The sequence below is a fragment of the Serinus canaria genome, chromosome 11 (genome assembly GCF_022539315.1).
Source record: "Serinus canaria isolate serCan28SL12 chromosome 11, serCan2020, whole genome shotgun sequence".
NCBI classification, from domain to species: Eukaryota; Metazoa; Chordata; class Aves; order Passeriformes; family Fringillidae; genus Serinus; species Serinus canaria.
In genome coordinates, this window is record NC_066325.1 from 16,176,580 (window position 1) to 16,194,664 (window position 18,085).

General features: G+C 38.5%; 1 protein-coding gene across 2 annotated transcripts; it reads left to right on the forward strand.

The window, feature by feature from the left end:
* Nucleotides 1-1,792: 1,792 nt before the first annotated feature.
* On the forward strand, nt 1,793-17,344 carry BCO1 (beta-carotene oxygenase 1). 2 transcript variants are annotated; one of them, XM_018914673.3, is made up of 12 exons: nt 1,793-1,954; nt 2,050-2,203; nt 4,910-5,038; nt 6,360-6,489; nt 7,724-7,871; nt 8,734-8,881; nt 9,813-10,033; nt 10,876-11,133; nt 12,215-12,317; nt 12,902-12,996; nt 14,635-14,746; nt 14,923-17,344. In XM_018914673.3, exons 2-12 carry the CDS (start codon nt 2,140-2,142, stop codon nt 15,093-15,095), a joined length of 1,581 nt encoding a protein of 526 aa, XP_018770218.1. In that variant the 5' UTR covers nt 1,793-1,954; nt 2,050-2,139; the 3' UTR covers nt 15,096-17,344. The 2 variants fall into 2 exon arrangements, with proteins under 2 accessions (XP_018770218.1, XP_030083455.1); XM_030227595.2 differs by lacking the exon at nt 1,793-1,954 and having other exon boundaries at nt 1,972-2,203; nt 4,915-5,038.
* The last annotated feature ends 741 nt before the right edge of the window (nt 17,345-18,085 follow it).

Here is an 18,085-nt window from a genome sequence, read left to right on the forward strand (position 1 = left end):
GAAGAAACATTGTGAAATAATAAAATTAGAAAAGTCACCTAATCCACATCCTCTACTGCTGATAATTACACATTATAATTGTAAATCAATGCTCTGACATTTTGCCATTTCAATGTAAAAAGGGGGGAAATTACACAATCTTTTTTTTGGCAAGAAAATTAATCTCCACATACTGTACTAAACTGCTTATTTGTCATTAGTGTGAGGAAAAGAACAACAAAATTATTTTGCTGGTAAATTAAGTATTTTTTTACTGACAAGCAGGAAGAACTAACTTCATAAAGCTTCTTTATTTAAGTTGTACAATAGATGTGACAAAACTTTCAGTCACAGACAACTAAAATTAGCTACCAAACACATTTAGGTTGGATCTGCAGCTCCTTGTTCTTCCATTCAGACAACTTTTAACACAGTTTCCAACTATCTCAACATGGCTGAACCTTAACCTACATGAACACTTGGTGTGGAGGAGGCAAAAGAGGTTTGAATTAATCTTTCTATTGCTTGATTGCTCAATGGAAATCTTAATGTCACTACAGATTAGACATCTCACAGGTTAGATAATTAAAACTGCAGCATTAAGAGTGAAGACATAAATGGATGAGGATACACTGAAAAAAAACATATTAAAGCAAACCAGAACATTGTGGAGAGAGAAAAAGTCCCTATGGCTTAGTGAGAATAGAGTTGGGCAGCTTTGGTTGTTTTGCCAGATCCTTTTCAGTCCCTAACATTGCTGAAAAATCCCTTCCTTGGCTTTGTGTATGAAGTGAATCACCCTCTGAATGCACACACACACTCTCACATATACCCACGTGCATATGTACAGTGGATGTGCATGTCTGTGTGTTGTATCTCCAAATATATGTGGATTTTGATCCCCTTCATCTCCTTCATCCTTCTGGCCCAATCCTGCTGTTTATTAGTATTACTAATTCAAACAAAGAATTTATATTTTCTCCTCTAATCTGGCTTTTTATTTTGTTATCATCTGCTTCTGCCAGTGCTTTCCAAAAAGAGACCAAGGCATGCTGTCCTGATGATCTCCTGAAGATCAGCCATCAAACAGGAGGTTTGGAGAAGAGGAACAAGGTATAATAAATGTGTCAGAAGAGTCTGTAGCACAAATTGTGTTTTGAATAAAATACCTGTTATAGTTCTAAGAGATCAGTCTGTCTTAAGAAGTGATGTTAAACATTTTGGGAACAATGGTGATTCAGCTGAAAAAAATAGGATTTTTGGGTAACCTCATATGAAATTGCATAATATATAATTGTGCAATGATTTCCTTTATCCTTCATGGTCAATGGAGCCTAAGATTTACTCTGCAATCACATGCTTTATATTGAAATAATTCTCTTTCCAGAGGATTTTAAAATTTACAACATTGAACTCAGTTAAGTACCTTATCTAGAAACAAAAGCATGAAGTTAAAAATCTGCCTTAGTTTTATGGAGTCCTGCCATACTTTCATAAGTGGATTTGGGTCACATATGGGAGAATATGGTAAAGTGAAAAGATATTTAGTTCAAAGATGTGCCACTCAGTTGACTCTGGAACAGCTTGTACATAAAGAAATACATCACTTGACTATTCATTGGTGATAATTTGTTAATTTACAGAACAGCCCAATTTAAAATCACAGAATGAAAAGGATGACCCCCCTGCTCTGAAGTGTTTGTCATTCTCAAAGTGCCAAATCCAGAAGGGTGAGCAGAGATTTCTTTTCTTTTCCTCTCCTTATTAGCCAAATGAGATAAGCATTCCCCAGCCGTGTCTAGCGTTGACCAGGAAAGCTGCGGGTGATGTTTGAGGCACTCCGGCTGTCCCCTGGGTGTGCCTGCCTCTCTCTTCCAGGCTTCTAAGGAGCAAACAGCAGAGTCAACGCATTTCTTACTTCCCCTTCGAGCCAGCGAAAGAGTTAATTTTAATACGAAAGTGCAAGAATTAGAGTGTATGTTCTAGGGATTAAAGATCAGCTATTATAAATAGTCAATCTATAAGCCACCAGCTCCCGCTGCACTTTGACCTTATCTTTATATGTAACAGGAGAGAGCCGCTCTCAGCCCAGACTGGAGGGGACAGGAGCGCCTGCGGGAGCGGCCGGGCAGAGCGCAGGCACCGCGCATTCTATCAGACATGGATACGATATTTGGCAGGAATAAGGAAGAGCACCCAGAGCCCATAAAAGCTGAGGTGCTGGGTAAGTGAAAGAAAATCTGTTGTAAAACGAGCCGCTATTTTCGTGTTTTCTGATGCGTAATAATCGTGACTCTTCCTCACCCGAGGCAGCGCTGGAAAGGGAAACTGGGAGAGAAGCGCCAGGGAATTTTGTTTAAAGGACTGATCTCAGATAATATTTGTGACCCTACTGGGGGATTTTTCTCACTCCATGAGCATTTCTGTGTACTTTTCGAAGGTCTGTTTGAACAGGACTCACTAAATTGGTGGTGAGGGAGAGACCGGGATTCCATCTCGGCCGCCCCCTCCCCCGTGGCTCTGCTCCCACTTTCGGTTTCTCCTCTGTAACCCTTCCCTGCCCTCCGCTCTCCCGGGCTCTGAAATCCGGGCTCTTCACCGGTGCCACTCCTATGTAGCAAAGCACCAAGACAGGATGGCACAGGGTAGCGTTAAAAAGAGGCTTTAGAAGATTACCCAGGGGAAACTGCGGAGTATCCACAGTTTAAAGTGGCTCTCTAGGCTAGGGATGACGCTCGACCAGCCCGTTGTTTTTCCAGGTTTCTTTTACTTTACAGGAGACTTTTTTCCCTACAGCTACAGGACAGGTTTGTTGCTGGAAACTCCTACTTAATAAATCTTGGCCGTGTAGTCCAAGAAATGGTAGGAATCTGCCATTCCCAAGTACAAAACTTAAAACTTGCCGGGCTTTGTTGCTGTGCAGTTTCGTGGCTGAATTGAAAAGATTTTCTGTCAAGTCCGACAAAGTGTTTTGTTTTAATGCCTTTGAATTATTTCATGTTTTTATGGGTTTATGCCTTTCAATTATTTTCATTTTCTCAAGATAACAACTTATTATCAAAACATTTGAAGTTATTTGCAAACAAACCACTTATCAGGCCTGATCTGTATTATGCAATAGTTTATTTGAACAAAGACTGCGTATTTCAGAACTTAATGTTACACATACAAGACATTCCTTCTTTGATAAAGAAAATAAAAGAGAACCATGACCCCTTCAAATATTTTGGTAGTCCTGAACTCTGCCAGTATTTTGGCTCCTTGTTACTCAATATGTACACTGTAAATATCTATCACACTTTTAACATCAGCTGCAAATTAACCCATGCTCTGCTACAGCCATGTGATTTTCTGAGATTCTGTTGTTACCATAGTTAATAAAAGTCCAATTGTTTGGGGAATTCACTGTGTCACTAATGTGTCCACACCCATTACAGAAAAGAATAAGGTCCTCATTTTTAAAGCTGTATAAGCACTTTTGGATGTTGATTTGGAGCCCAGTGTGATTTACAGAAATGCTTAATTCCCACTAAGATGAATTATCTGAAAACCTCACTAGTTGACCCTTTGGTCCTCATTTTTCATACTGAAATTATGTCAGAAATTACAAGGGATTGCACCAGAAATTTCAGAAACTGAATTAAGTCTGCAGTGCTTACCCTTCCCAACAAAATTATAATCTATAAAAATATGCTATAGTTATTGCCTTGGAGTTTCTTGTGTTAGAAAGGGAAGTAAGGCTTAACTTTCCAGGCTCTTTTAGAAAATAACAACAGCAACAATAGTAATGATGATGATGATGATGAAAGTTCCTCCATTGTGTCAATTTTTAATGTACCTCATGTATTCCAGAGCTGTAACCCTAATGGAGTTATGCCCTAATGATGGTGCCCCATCTCTGGAATTGCTCAGGGCCAGACTGGATGGGATTTTGAGCAACCTGGTCTAGTGGACCTGCCCACGGCAGGGGTTGGAATGAGTTAATTTTTAAGGTCTATAGGAGGACATTTCTAGCTCTTGTAAAGGGTTTCAGCAAGAAAATGTGTCAATGTAATCAATGTGGGATCACAAACTAAATGATAAGGAGAAATAGAAGTTCTGAAGAGCTTTTTATGCAAAGGCAATATCCAGTGCAGGAATCGTGTGGAGAAGCAGTATGTGATCCTAAATGTTCCCTCAGGAGTCACAGGCACAAAGAAGCAAGCAAGCTTTTTAAATAATATCTGATATGCCTTTGTTCATCTCTTTAAACCTATTGACATTCTTTAATTGTTATTATTCTGTGAGTTAAGTGGTAGGTGATGCATTTCTTGCAGGGATTTGATGAGGAACATTTATGATTCAAGTCTCAACAGCACTTATACATTTTCAGTACAATATTCATATACTTTATTTGTGTACAACACTATATTATGACTAGTGTCACAAAAGCATTTCCCAAATTATACTATATTATGCTGTGTAATCTAATTAATGAAATTTTAGTGGAATTAATTTAGCCTGAAGTCTAAGCTGATGGGCTGAAAGCCAATGCAAATCATATCACCTATAAAATATGTTTATTTCTGATAAGCTTGAGCTTTTTCTGGCACAAGCAGAAGGGTTTAAATGGATCACTGTAAAATATGAATGCAGGAAGGAAAGGTCCAATTTTATTTGCTTCCTGATAATTAACAAATTACATTCCAGCAGTCTCATTTTGTTATAGTAATCCCTCATAGCCATAGTCATGCAGAATGTCACTAGTGCCGCATTTTTGAGTAGGGGAAATTTTAGTTAACCCAATCTCCAATATAATTATATGGTACTGCAAATCTCAACACACCCATAGTCTATCTGACTGCATGAAGCCTCTGCCTTTAGGAAAAATATCCTGGAACATTCTCCTTGCCTAAATGAATGGATTCTGGTAACTCCTTTCTGTTTATAGGGCAGCTGCCCACTTGGTTACAAGGGACTCTGCTCCGAAATGGCCCAGGGATGCACACCATAGGGGACAGCAAGTACAACCACTGGTTTGATGGCCTGGCTCTGCTGCACAGCTTTACATTTAAAAATGGTAAGTTGTTGCACATAGGATTGAAAGGAACTCAACAACCCACATTTTGGTGCCTTACACTGCTAATTCTCTTCCGAGTTGGGTTGGGGTGTTGTGGGTTTGTCTGCAGAGTGGTGTGTGAGGAGGGAGCTGCTGTGGGGGAAGTGTCTCCACACACCCCCTGACAACTCACCCTGACAGCAGCAGCTGGAATGTCTCTGCAGGGCTGTTAGCAGGGAGATGTTACTTGTCCTTCCTTCTGCAGTGCTGAAGTTCAGTGCTGTTGTCACCCCAGCACAGCACACACCCAGCCCTGGGCAGGTCACTGCAGGGCAGCCTTTGCCTTCCACCCAGGCCAAAAAAACCTCTGTGGTTTCCAGTGGCTCAGCCACAAGGACTGCGGTGCCCAGAGGCTGTTCTGCTGGGGATGAACAGCCCAGTTTCAGGGAGGACCAGCCCTCCCCTTTTGGGATTTGGTTGCAGCTATAACAGATGCCAGGAGAGAAACTGGGCCACTGTGTCACTTCACATGTTAAACCTCACTTAGTAAATTTGACCCTCTGCAGTCCCTCCTCCTGCCTGTCATCCTTATGGAGGAAACACAGGCAGCTCTCTACCCTAAACCATTAAATCTCTTTTTTTTTTTCAGTTACTTCATTTTCCACCTATTCAGCTGTTATACAGGATGGTTTACACCTGGATTCTTGTGGCAAAAAATATGTATCTATTTTAAAAAATGGGATTTACTCCTGTTATCCTCTAATCCTAGTATTTACTTTTTAGCTCTCATTTCTGTGACTGAAAGCATTTAATGCCATTGCAGGATCTCTAGCCTGTCCAGCTCTACATCCTTAACAAAATAAACTATAAAGAAGTAGTCAGTGTTTTTTAAATTGCCAATATATCTTACTTGCCTAAAGCAAACAGAGCTCAGTTAGTTCAAGTGTAGTGGTGATTCATTAAGCTGTTGATTCCTTCAAGCAATGTTACTCCCCTGACTAAATTTTGCCAATACAGGAGATTTTTCACCACCTGTAAATGGATTGTAGAATTAATCATTTTTGCACACACTGTTTTATTTTCTGGAACAGTTTATCCAAATCCCTCCTTTCCCCTCAGAGTTCCCCAGTATAAGTAGTGGGAATCAGGAAATCTTGACAAATTGTTACCAATCTCAGCAGCCATTAAGCCTTTAAAACAGGCAGCTGGGGACATTGCTGGTTTTATTCCAAACTATTGTTGGCTTAAGGACAGCTGCTTGAGAAACTCTGGCTCTACCTGTGCTCATTTTTTGAAGGACTAAGTATAAAAATGTGATTGAGACCTGTTTGTTCCTCCTCAGGTGAAGTTTACTACAGAAGTAAATATCTCCGAAGTGACACGTACAACTGTAACATAGAAGCAAACAGAATCATGGTGTCTGAGTTTGGGACTATGGCTTATCCAGATCCATGCAAAAACATATTTGCTAAGTAAGCAATGCTTTCCCCAACAAGATTCTTCTATCTACTTGTCTCTTCAGCACTGATGTCTTTGTGTTTACCTTTGACACACATATACAAATACAACAGTTGATTTGTAAATTTACAGTTGCTAAATATTGAAAAGGCCAAGAGATATGAACTGCCTCGGGGTTAGTCCAAGGCAAATATCTTAAATTTATTTTATCACCAATATTTGCTGCTTTATTCAGTAATACAAGTAGATTATATAAAAAACAAACATTTCCTTTCTCCAGTTAGTAAAACATTTTGATACTCTGTAAGGGGAGAAGCAATAAGAAAGAAAAACATTTAGAGATGGGGAAGGTATTAGTACAAATTCTAATCAACAACAACAACAAAAAAAGAGATGCATCAATAGCTACAAAAAAATTAGAAAAACTTTTTGATTAAAGATGGTTTAACAGAAAGGTGAGGTGTAGGCCATCATGCTATCCTTGGTCTTGTAAAATTGGCTGTAGGGATCCACTAATAAGTGCAAATAGGTCACCCTTCTCTCCTTCTTGCCACTGAGCTTTCTCTGGTGACCTCGAACCTGATATTTGGTAAGGACACACACAGACAGTTATTGCAAAAGAGCTGATATGTTGTAAGTTGTTCCCCTGAGATGAGATTTTCTTCCCTCTTCCAATAGCAATAGAGGAACTCTGGCATTTGAGGTTCAAAAGGGTTATAGCAACTTTGTCTTGGCTTCTAGTGACTGTGATGAAATCATACACTGATAAAGGAAACTGTCAAGCCTATATGATGTCCAACCTTCTTTGAAATCCTAATTGTGATATGGAATAACACTGATAACAAAAATATTACATTGGGGAGTATATGAATCCATCTATTTAATGAAGCTGAAAAACCTACCAGCTTTTAGGTAGGAACTGGTAGGCCAAATTTTCCCAAGATAGGCACAGGAGAGTGTGTAATTAGCCCATCCTGATAAACCAGTGCATGTCCTAGAGCTGACAGTGGCAATGGGCCTGGATGCCCATTTGTGTCTCAAACCCAGGTACTTGCATGTCCTTAACCCTCACCCAGGCCATGGGCATTGGAGAAGTCCATCTCCTCTGCTCTCCCACCCTTTCCAGGGAGCTGGGGACAGCAGGGAGAGGCAGCCCCAGGTCTGTGGCACTGCAGGGTCACTTGTGCTCCATGTGGGGGGAAAGGCAGCTCTGGCTTCCGAGGCTCTAATGAAATTTCCTCTGGACAGGGCATTCTCCTATTTGTCTCACACCATTCCTGAGTTCACAGACAACTGTCTCATCAACATTATGAAAGCTGGGGATGATTTTTATGCTACTGGTGAGACTAACTTCATCAGGAAAATTAATCCACAGACTCTGGAGACATTGGAGAAGGTACAAACCACCATCTGTCATTCTGGTTCTTTGTCTGCTGATGAATAAATTTCAGGCTGACTCATGAGGATGCTTTAACATGTTCAGGACACAAAATGCTTTTCTTCTACTGTTGTCTTACTTTTGAAATCGTGGTAAAGTGAAATAGTGAAGATACCAAAAGATAAGAGAAATCTTTTAAGAACTCTGGAGTTAAAATTTAAATCTCGTTTAGTTTGGGAAAAGCTGGGCTTTGAGCAATTTCACTTGTACATAATCTAGGAAGGTTGCAGGAATAATAGCACAGTTACATGATTATTTTGGGTGATTGCCATTGTTATGTATCTGTAGTTATAAAATTATTTATGTAATTAAAAAATCAGTAGGTCAGTTATATGACTACTTTTCAAGGACCTTATGTAAGATTTTATTTAATTATTAAAACGAGAACTTGAGATATTGAAATATATACAATGATTTTTTTTTCTAGCCCACACTACAGTTTGAGTCCAATTTCCAAACTTTAGATAAAATAGAAATCTTTTAGCTCCAGCAGGTTGCCAGACAGCTCTGTTAAATAAAGTGCTTTCATGGTGAAATGGGCATTTGCAGAATAACTTGCTTAGTTAATCCTCCCTGATGTTATGTGGCTCTAATTCAGATTCTGTAACTTGATTTAACCTTGAATAAGGAGATTATTTGAATACCTTTGAATACCTACACAAGTATATTGGTTTAATTATTTAAATTTCAAAGCCATTTATAAATGGGGTGCCAATATAAGGCTGCCAGGGCTAAAAATCTGGTGATTTTGTGCTGTTAGCTGAGATTAATTTTCATTCTCTTACACATCTCTCAAATCTCTTATTGAATCCTTTTCCAGGTTGACTACAGCAAATATGTAGCTGTAAATTTGGCAACTTCTCACCCCCACTATGACAGTGCTGGAAATGTTCTCAACATGGGCACTTCAATAGTTGATAAAGGGAAAACAAAATACCTTCTATTTAAGATTCCTTCCTCTGTACCAGGTAAGATATATGTGGTATTGGTATTTTCTAGAAACTTGTTAGCAATTTCTTTTCTTCAAAGGGCAAGGGTGGTGATACAGCTGTTCTAGTAACCAATGGTGTTCATTTTCTTAATTTCAACTTATTGTGAACTTCATATTAACTGCTTAGCCTGTCTGGGCAAGTGCTGTTACAAAGGCTCTTCTTGAGTACTGTGTAAACAGGGTGTTTCAGTAGGAAGAACTTTCAGATGAAGATTCTAAAACAATTTTCTCTATAGGGCAGTACATATCATTTGAAGTTGTAAATTTTAATTTCTTTGTAAATGAAAATTCTCTGCAAATGCTGATACTATGATTATAGTGGAAGCATGATACCAAATAAAACCTAATATAGAGTTAATTCCTCTCTAACCTGGCCAATACTGGCCCTTGCTGAAATGCTGTCGTTGTTCACAGAGCTCATGCTCTTTTTCCTTCAAGATCTTTTCTTGGTGTGTGTTGTTGAAAGCCAGCTGCTGTTGTGTTCTTGAACAATCGAGAGGCTTCCCCAGCTGAAAGACCAGTTTGCCATTTCTAGCTGGGGCTCAAATTTGGGAACATCTCCTTAGACGTTAAAAAACACAGGGGCATTTGAACCCCTTTTTAAAGCTGCTGATTGAATTAAACATATTTCTCCTCCATGCTGGAACTTCTGAAGGCAGTAATCAGTGGAATCAAATCCCAAGACAAGGGGGCTGTGCCTGAATGGATCCAGCAGTGAGTTCACTGCATTGCTTCCTGCATGCAAAGTTCTCTGTTAATTATACAGCAGTAAACAAACACTTTCCTAACAGGAAAATGCAAACAAAGCTGAGAGGAACCAGTTCTTCCCTGCCTGGGAGAAATCCAAGCACAAGTTTGGAAAGGAATTTATTAGGAATATAATTTTAATTTTTATCATTCATCTTCAGAAAACGAAAAGAAGAAATCTTGTTTCAAGCACCTGGAAGTGGTTTGCTCTGTCCCTTCTCGCTCTCTGCTCCACCCCAGCTACTACCACAGCTTTGGAATCACAGAGAACTACATTATCTTCATAGAGCAGCCCTTCAGACTGGATATTCTCAAAATGGCAACTGCTTACATCCGAGGTGTGAGCTGGGCTTCCTGCCTTGCCTTTAACAAGGATGAAAAGGTACTTTTTTTACTGCTGAGCAATGCAATCAGGCAGGCCAGTGACCTCTTCCACACTGTTCTGTTTTTCATCTGGTTCATTCATTTCAGTAGTCACTCTTTCTTTTTTTTTTCAAACCTTGCACAATTTTTTTAGAAGCTGTATGTTTTGGAATACTGTCTCTCATATCTAGAAATTTCTCAAACAAATATCTGATGCTGAAGCTCTTGAGAGAGAGGATAGTTTGGCATTGCTAGAAATACTGTGTGCTAGCAGAGAAATTCCAGTCTGCACTAGAATCTGAGACAGATTCAGCTGCTCCTGGTCCAAACAAAATTCTGCCTGTGGTGAGTGAGATCTGCTCCAGGTGCATTACATGTGCTGGAGAGCCCACCTGGTGGAAAAGCCTGCACTGAACAAAAGAAGAGTCTTTCACTGTGGGAACTGAGGGAAAAACTGTTTTCTGAGGATCTTATTCCCACGTGCTCTGGGCATCAACACATGGGACTTGCTAAGGTACAGGGCACCAGCACCACAGAAACTCTCAACCAAGGCAGATTCATTTAACTTAAAAAGAGAGCAGGGGATTTTCCAGATTTTTCTGGAAAACTTCAATCCTCAGCCTAGCCCAAATAGTAATTTGCAACATTAAAATGAGCTTAAAGTTGTCCCACACTCATTTTGCTGCTGTGTTTTGTTTAGGTTGGAACCCCTTGTCTGCTAGCAGCAAACCCTGAGTTCTTAATATGCTTCAGTACAAATACACAGGGATTAGAATGTTGATTGTTATCATTAGAAAGCAGTTTTCTAAGTAACTGCTTGCTAATTCTGAATGGCTTTAAGTAATGTTTTCTCTCTTTCAGACTTGGTTTCACTTTATAGACAGGAGGACTAAAAAGGAAGTGTCCACCAAGTTTTACACTGATGCTATGGTGTTTTTTCACCATATGAATGCTTATGAAGAGGATGGCCACATTATTTTTGATATTATTGCCTATACAGACAATAGCTTATATGACATGTTTTATTTAAAAAAAATGAACAACAACTTCGAAAAGAATGCCAGCCTTACCTCCATACCAACCTGCAGAAGATTTGTGGTTCCTCTGCAGTGTGACAAGGTAGAAAGAAAATTACTTTTTAACCTGTTTTCTGATTGGTAATTTAAAATACATCAATGTGAATAATGGGTGTATTACTAGTCACCAGCTCTTATGTATAAATTTCTGATTCTGTGATACCCAAAGCTTGCAGGTTTGGTTTTTGTATGTCCTGTGGGAAATGGCAGTGGGCAGCTGGACATGGTTCTGTGGGTTGCATCCTGGTGCTGACACCATCCAGTCTGGAGAACAGGGCTCTGAAGAACATGTCATTTTCTTCCCAATGAAATTATTTGTTAAATGCCATCAAAGAGAAGCAGACAGACCCACTTGGCTGTTAACTGCAAGGGCATACATGAGGTTTTGCACAATCTGTTTCTCACACTTCCCTGGAAGCCCACATACAATACATGCATGCTCCCAGCTGGTGCAATGGTTCAATTAAAACTAGAAGATTTCATTTAAGTGTGATATATAGCAGGAAGAGAAAAGATTTTATCTTTCAGTTTAATTTAAAGCATCACTTTACATCATTGTTTGCAGGGAAGATCTTATACTGCCCAGCAACCTGGGCAAGTTTCTGCCTGATACCTTTGGAATGGATATTACTTTTTCTTTCTACATCCTAGAACATTGCTGCTCTGTTCTTGTCCAGAAACAGCTCTGCAGCAATGACAAAGGATGTGATGGATTACACCAGCTGTTCTGCAATCTTAAGAATTCAGCAGTAGGACATTATAGAGTATCTCACACCTATTTTTGCACTTGATTTTCAGCAGGTGCAAAAACCTAACCTTGGTGACTTGCAGTGAAAATTTGACACCTTGTTCCTTGAAACCCATCTTCATTTGTTCAATTTTCAAATTTAGGGTACTTCTAGACCATAACCATGTGTATCTAAACATTTCTAAGGACTCAGTGTGATTCAAAATAATTATTCTATGTTATAATAAAATACCCTGAGTGCAACAAGATTTCTAATGAAAACCTCAGAATCTAAAATGCCATAAATTGTTAATATTAATACCAAACCTGATGAAAAATCTAACTTAGAAGCATATTTTTAGAGATCCATGACATTTCCAGCATTTTTCTCTTTCAGGATGCTGTAGTGGGTTCTAATTTAGTCACACTTCCCTCTACTGCAACTGCTGTAAAGGAGAAAGATGGAAGCATCTATTGCCAACCTGAAATACTATGTGAAGGTGAGATACATCCTTTAAATATCTGGTGCTACATCAGTTTTGTATTAATACAGTATTCCAAGTCTGATCTTGCAACTATTAATATGGCTTGCAAATCTACTTGTTAAAAGAGTAATTTTAGTTAAATAAGTCTGTTATAAGTAGTACTTCAAGTTTAGCTGCATTTTATCAAGATTGCCTTTGAAAGAGGATTTTTAACCTTTTATCAGGGCATAATAGCAGGAATATGTAAATACAAAATTACCTAAGGTGAAAGTCATTTCTTAGAATGGTAGCCTCCAATTCTATCCCAGTTATAAAGAAAGAAAAAAACCCAAACCAAAAAGCCCTCATAAATTCCAGTCTAATGAATCCCTAAGAATAAAAAATTGTTGCCTTTTGAACTAACAGCCCTGGCTTACTTTTGTTAGTATCCATCTTCAGATTCTTAGAAATTCAGACATTCAAAGTCTATACAACACCTTTTTTAAGTAGTTCCAAGGTTTTTTACAGCTAAACTTCCTGAAGATTGATGTGTCTATATAGATGTACATTTGAGGTTTTCTCTTGCCTTGTTTCTACGTCTTGAACTTTATTTTCTGCAGGGATAGAACTGCCTCGCATCAACTATGACTACAATGGCAAAAAATACAAATATGTCTTTGCAACACGAGTCCAGTGGACTCCAATTCCTACAAAGGTATCATTAACATTTATAAAGTCAGTGTTTTCCCATTGGTGGGCCATTCACATGCAAAGAAACATGAAATGCCTAAATTCTCATAAGTTCATGTTGTACCATTTCCCTCATAAAGTATTCATAAACTCAGGCTTCTTACTCCAGCTTTATGTTCCGTGAAAGTCTCTTGAGTAGCTACTGAGACCCTCACTTTTCTGCTAAATTGGCCTGAACCTTCTGTGATGTGCCAGGAACTACAAAGAAGAGAGTAGGAAAATGAAGTATTATTTACATGTGCATATATATTTTTTTCCCTTTTAGGAAGCCTAGCAGAAAAATAAGGTATTTCAATACTACCTAATAAATTTTAAATATTAAAACAATATGTAATCTTTATATTTTGCTGGCTAGTTCTCTATTAGAGGTAGCAAATGCTTTGTTAACATGTGCATGATGCCAGGAGACAGCCTGGAGTACAAATAGATTAACAGGGAAAGTATTTAATTAAGATTTAAAGATTAAACAAAATTAAGATAAATTAAAGATTTAAATATATGAGTATTATATGAGCAAACTCACTCTTTACAATTCTTGTTCTGTGACTACAAAGCAGCACAAATTGAAGTCACTGTTGGTTCTTGCATATAATTACCACAACTGATTACAAAATAGAGCTGGATTTCTGCATGATGCAAGAAAATTTATTGCAGCACATCTGACAATAACTCAAACAGATCTGCAAGTTCATTATTTACAGTGTAGATAATCTCTGCTTGACTCAAATATAATAAAAGATGCTGGTAGGAAGATCTTCTTTCACATCAGTAGCAGTTTAATGAATGCAAGCACAACAACCTAATCCTTAGGTAAAGTCTGTCAGTGAAAGTGCTGTCATCTTGGCTAGAAGAGAGAATTCTTTCTAATTCTTCCTCCAGTAATTTGAATAGTTTCACTTTTGTGTAAACATATTTTTTGGCTAAAGATCAAAATGGTAAAGAATAGAGCTGCACCTCTATGGGTAGAGAAAAGGCCTTAATGGAATTGAACTGAAAATGCCAGGCATCCCCTCTGGCCATTGCCTTGGCCACTCAGTGGGATGAAAATCCACCCTCTGCTCCTTCTCCTTCAGTAAACACCAGTGTCTGCCTCACTGCTTTGATCTTTACACCTCACTAGGAACAGCCTTTCTTCTGGCATGTGTACCCTCCTGCATAACAGAAGGCCTTGAGGAACATGGAAGTAGCAATAAAAGGAAAATAACTGACAGGATTAGAAAATGGCGAGTTTAAATCCTGTTTCCTGCTTTACTACAGAATCTCAGGGAATTGGAACAAGTTGCTTAAATATTCTGTGTCTTGGACTCTCTGCAATGAGGGCCATTCCTTACAGTGAAGGCTCTCTTGTGGCCTGTTAGCATTTGTGAACTATTAAACCGCCATAAATGAAAGGTGCAACTGTAATCTAGTGAAATGAAATTAAAAGAACATTGTGTGATTATGCAGCCAAAATGTAACATTTTCCCAGTGCTTTTTCTTGGGATGATACCTGCCTTAACTCTGAGCCTTAGTCCTCCCTGCCAGCAGTCTGTTCATGTTGTACCTTTGGAAAAGCCACTGCTAGGGTCACTGACATTTTTCTTTTCTTGTCACAACCATGTAGATTGCAAAATTTAATACCCAGACAAAGGAAATGCTCCAGTGGGAAGAGGATGACTGCTGGCCATCTGAGCCTGTTTTTGTTCCCAGCCCTGATGCAAAAGAAGAGGATGATGGTAAAATAATGACAACCTTCTGAAAGCTGGGGTTACACGAATTTTGTATTAAATCTTACAAGATTCAATATTCTTAGTCAAGAAAGTTGGGTTGATGCTTTCACTTTGAGATGGGGTTATCTTTTCTGCTTAGTGAAATTTTCCTATGTTTCTAATTCTTCATTTGTATGTCACAGGTGTTGTTCTGACCTGTGTTGTGAAGACTGATCCAAAGGATCCACCCTTCCTACTTGTCTTGGATGCTAAAACATTCACAGAGCTTGGTCGAGCCATAGTAAATGTGGAAATGCATTTGGACCTGCATGGAATATTTATACCACAGCAAGACATGAAAACTGAGTCTGAGTAGAATCTATTTGTTGTATTGCACAGACTGACATAACCTTCTACTGAATGTGGGATAATATCCTTCAGGAACAGCCTTCTCTTATGATAAGAAATGACTAATTATAACCTTCTCAATAGCTACATATAATCTCTTAAAAGAGACAGAAATGACTTTATTACAAATTATTGTGTGCACAACTGGTATATCACTATTCCAAAAGAATTATCAATGTGAAGTGCTAATGTTGAATACAGCTTGTGGGGTAAGGAATAGGAGAGAAAGGTAACAAGAAATGTTTTATTTGAGTAGAACAAAGCTTTCTGAGCAAATGAAGTACTGTATTCATAGGGTGACACATGGCATGAGTCACTCATGTCTGCAGGTCACGTAACTTCCATGGGCTGTTGCAAGACTGCAGCTGACAATGAAAGTTTTCTCTTGCCAGAAAACCTCGTGTTAAACTATCTGCCATGATACCAATAATTCATGGCAATGTATTCTCTTGGTGCTTGATTTCTTAAACTCTACCATAACCAAACTATTATGCTGAGGTGCTACATTTTTCTTATCCAGAACCTAACCCCTCCCCCCAGCTTTTCTAATAATTTCATGGTGCATTTTTAGCTTTGATGTTGACAAAACCAAGTAACTTCATTGAAATAGACTACATGGTTATATGTAGCATTCAATTATACTTTAGTGACATTCAATCTTAAGCAGTTTGTATTTAAATCAGTTTAATCATTCCTTGGGCAGAATATCTGTCATGGCATTTCATGTAATTAGATGATTACATTGTGTAAAAGATAGAAGAATTGTAGTATTTGCTATTGCCACTATTCTCTGTTGATAGCAGCATGTATGTGAATGAGGGCAGTGTATTCCTAGCAGAACTCAGACACACGGGGAAAAAGCAGTTTAGGGAAAGATCTAATTTAGGCCTCATCTGAACCCCACAGTAGCTGAAACTAGAAGCTGTTATTGCCATAAATAAGCATTTGCTTTATGTCTGCTTAGGAACACCCATGTTCTCATGTGTTTATCCTTGCCTGTACCAGATGCTTCCTAATAAAAGTGCACAATTCTGACTCACAGTCACAATTAAAATGCACATTTCAACATAAAGTTCAAGTGCCAAGCACAGTGTGACTGGTTGTGTTACAGAAATGGCATTTCTTACATCCCCCCCTCCCCACTGTATTCCTGATTTGAGTTATTGACTTTTCTTTAAGTGAGAGATTTTTTTGCTTTGAATTTTATTTTCTCATTGTAGATATCTTTGCTGTTTGGAAGCATGTTTACTGATGGAGAAAACCAGGTGCACATCCATCCAATTTGGGTGTTCATCTGGTCTGTCTGTATCACCACACAGCTCAGGTACCTCTCACTCTGACACACACATCCCCTCAGTGCCTGCGCTGCTCACAGTGTCTCATAGGAAGGAAACAGAACAAAATTGTTGTCATTTATTACCTCCCCACCACATGAGAATCTGTGCTTGGTGACCTGTTTGTGATTACTTAATGTGTTTGTGGCAGAGCAGGAACTGAACCAACATCATCCACAGTTCCTGCCTGCTCTGTAACAACCAGACCTCTGTTCCTCTGCTTAAGTCTTTGCACTTTGTTAGGATAAAGATATACAGGCTGTTTTTAATGTAAGAAAAGCCCAACACTGTGGTCAGATCTAGTTAACATATGCAGGTTTGGACATTCAAATATTTACATGTTCCATAAAATGGAAATAAACACTTCAGTAAGGTGTGTGAAGAAATAGTCACTTTTAGTGCTTTCAAGGCATATTACCATTAGTATTTAATAGAACTTTATCTTCTGAAGAAGAAATTTAATTCCATTTCTGTAAATAATATGGAACCAGTACTGGAAAAGAACCCTGACTTGTGATATTGGCAAAAGACATCAGCTCTGGGGTTGTTTCTTTTCATATGAAAAAGTTTGGATTTAACAAAGGTCCACAAATACATTTCTAGAATTAAAAGGTGGCAATGAATCAAAAATCTAACCATTGTTACAGATTTTCTTCCAAGAGTTAGTCTCTAGAATTTCTTCTGTAGTACTCACAGGGTTGTTTTTGGATAATCATAGGTTTGGATACCAGAGTTACTTGACTTCTGAGGGGATAATTTTTACTGGTAGAGATGACAGGATAGGGAATACACTCATCATAAAAGCAACCTGTAGTCTAAGAAAGCAAATGTGTTATTTACATTCATGTAGAAATAATGCAGAAAATAAATGATAATAACTTGTCTTGGGTATGATTTTTTAAGTGAGATGTGCCTTATTCCCTTGGTCAGTACCACACAGGATTTGATTAGCATTAAGTTTGTAGTTAACCTGAGGAGAAAAACAGTGATGTAAATCTGCATTTGCTAATCCCAGTATCCTCCTGCAGCAGAGACAACAGGAATAAAACCATACAGCTAATCACAAATTTGTTCAAGAATGTGTTTCGTGTTTAGTGGTTGCAATACCAATCTGATGAAACATTTACCCTGAATATGGTAACACACTATCATTTCCAGGCTGACAGAAGCAGGGGGAAATGCAGATATGCTTTGCCAAGTGGCTGCAAGGCTCGTGGGGTTTTTTTGATGTGGTATCGTGGCACGTGGTAATGAGTGTCATTTGGTTTGCTTCTGACACCCTTTGCTGTGAATGAAATCTCAAGGGCCAGAAAGGTTTGATTCTTCTTTTGCACCAATTTAAGTCATAAATTACCCCAACGAAATTCATGGAATGATTATAATAATGGCTTAACACAAATCTAGATGGAGTGGCAGCAAATAAAAAATAGTAAAGATAAGTATCTCCATTAAAAGAAAAATACATAGTTGAGTGAGAGAACCAGGCCACGGGTATGCATACATATAATTAATTACCTCAGAGATGCTACAAATGGACCTTGACAGAGTGGTTTGGTTTGTTGTTGTTTTGGTTTGGTGGGTTTTTTTTGTTAATGCTTTCATTAAATGGAACAAATAACAAGGT

Bases quoted from the DNA above. Each gene is read 5' to 3' on its own strand.
- BCO1 (XM_018914673.3), top strand. From the start codon at position 2,140: ATGGATACGATATTTGGCAGGAATAAGGAAGAGCACCCAGAGCCCATA. The intron at 2,204-4,909 runs GTAAGTGAAAGA...TTCTGTTTATAG, and splicing joins CATAAAAGCTGAGGTGCTGG to GGCAGCTGCCCACTTGGTTA. The intron at 10,034-10,875 runs GTACTTTTTTTA...TCTCTCTTTCAG, and splicing joins CCTTTAACAAGGATGAAAAG to ACTTGGTTTCACTTTATAGA.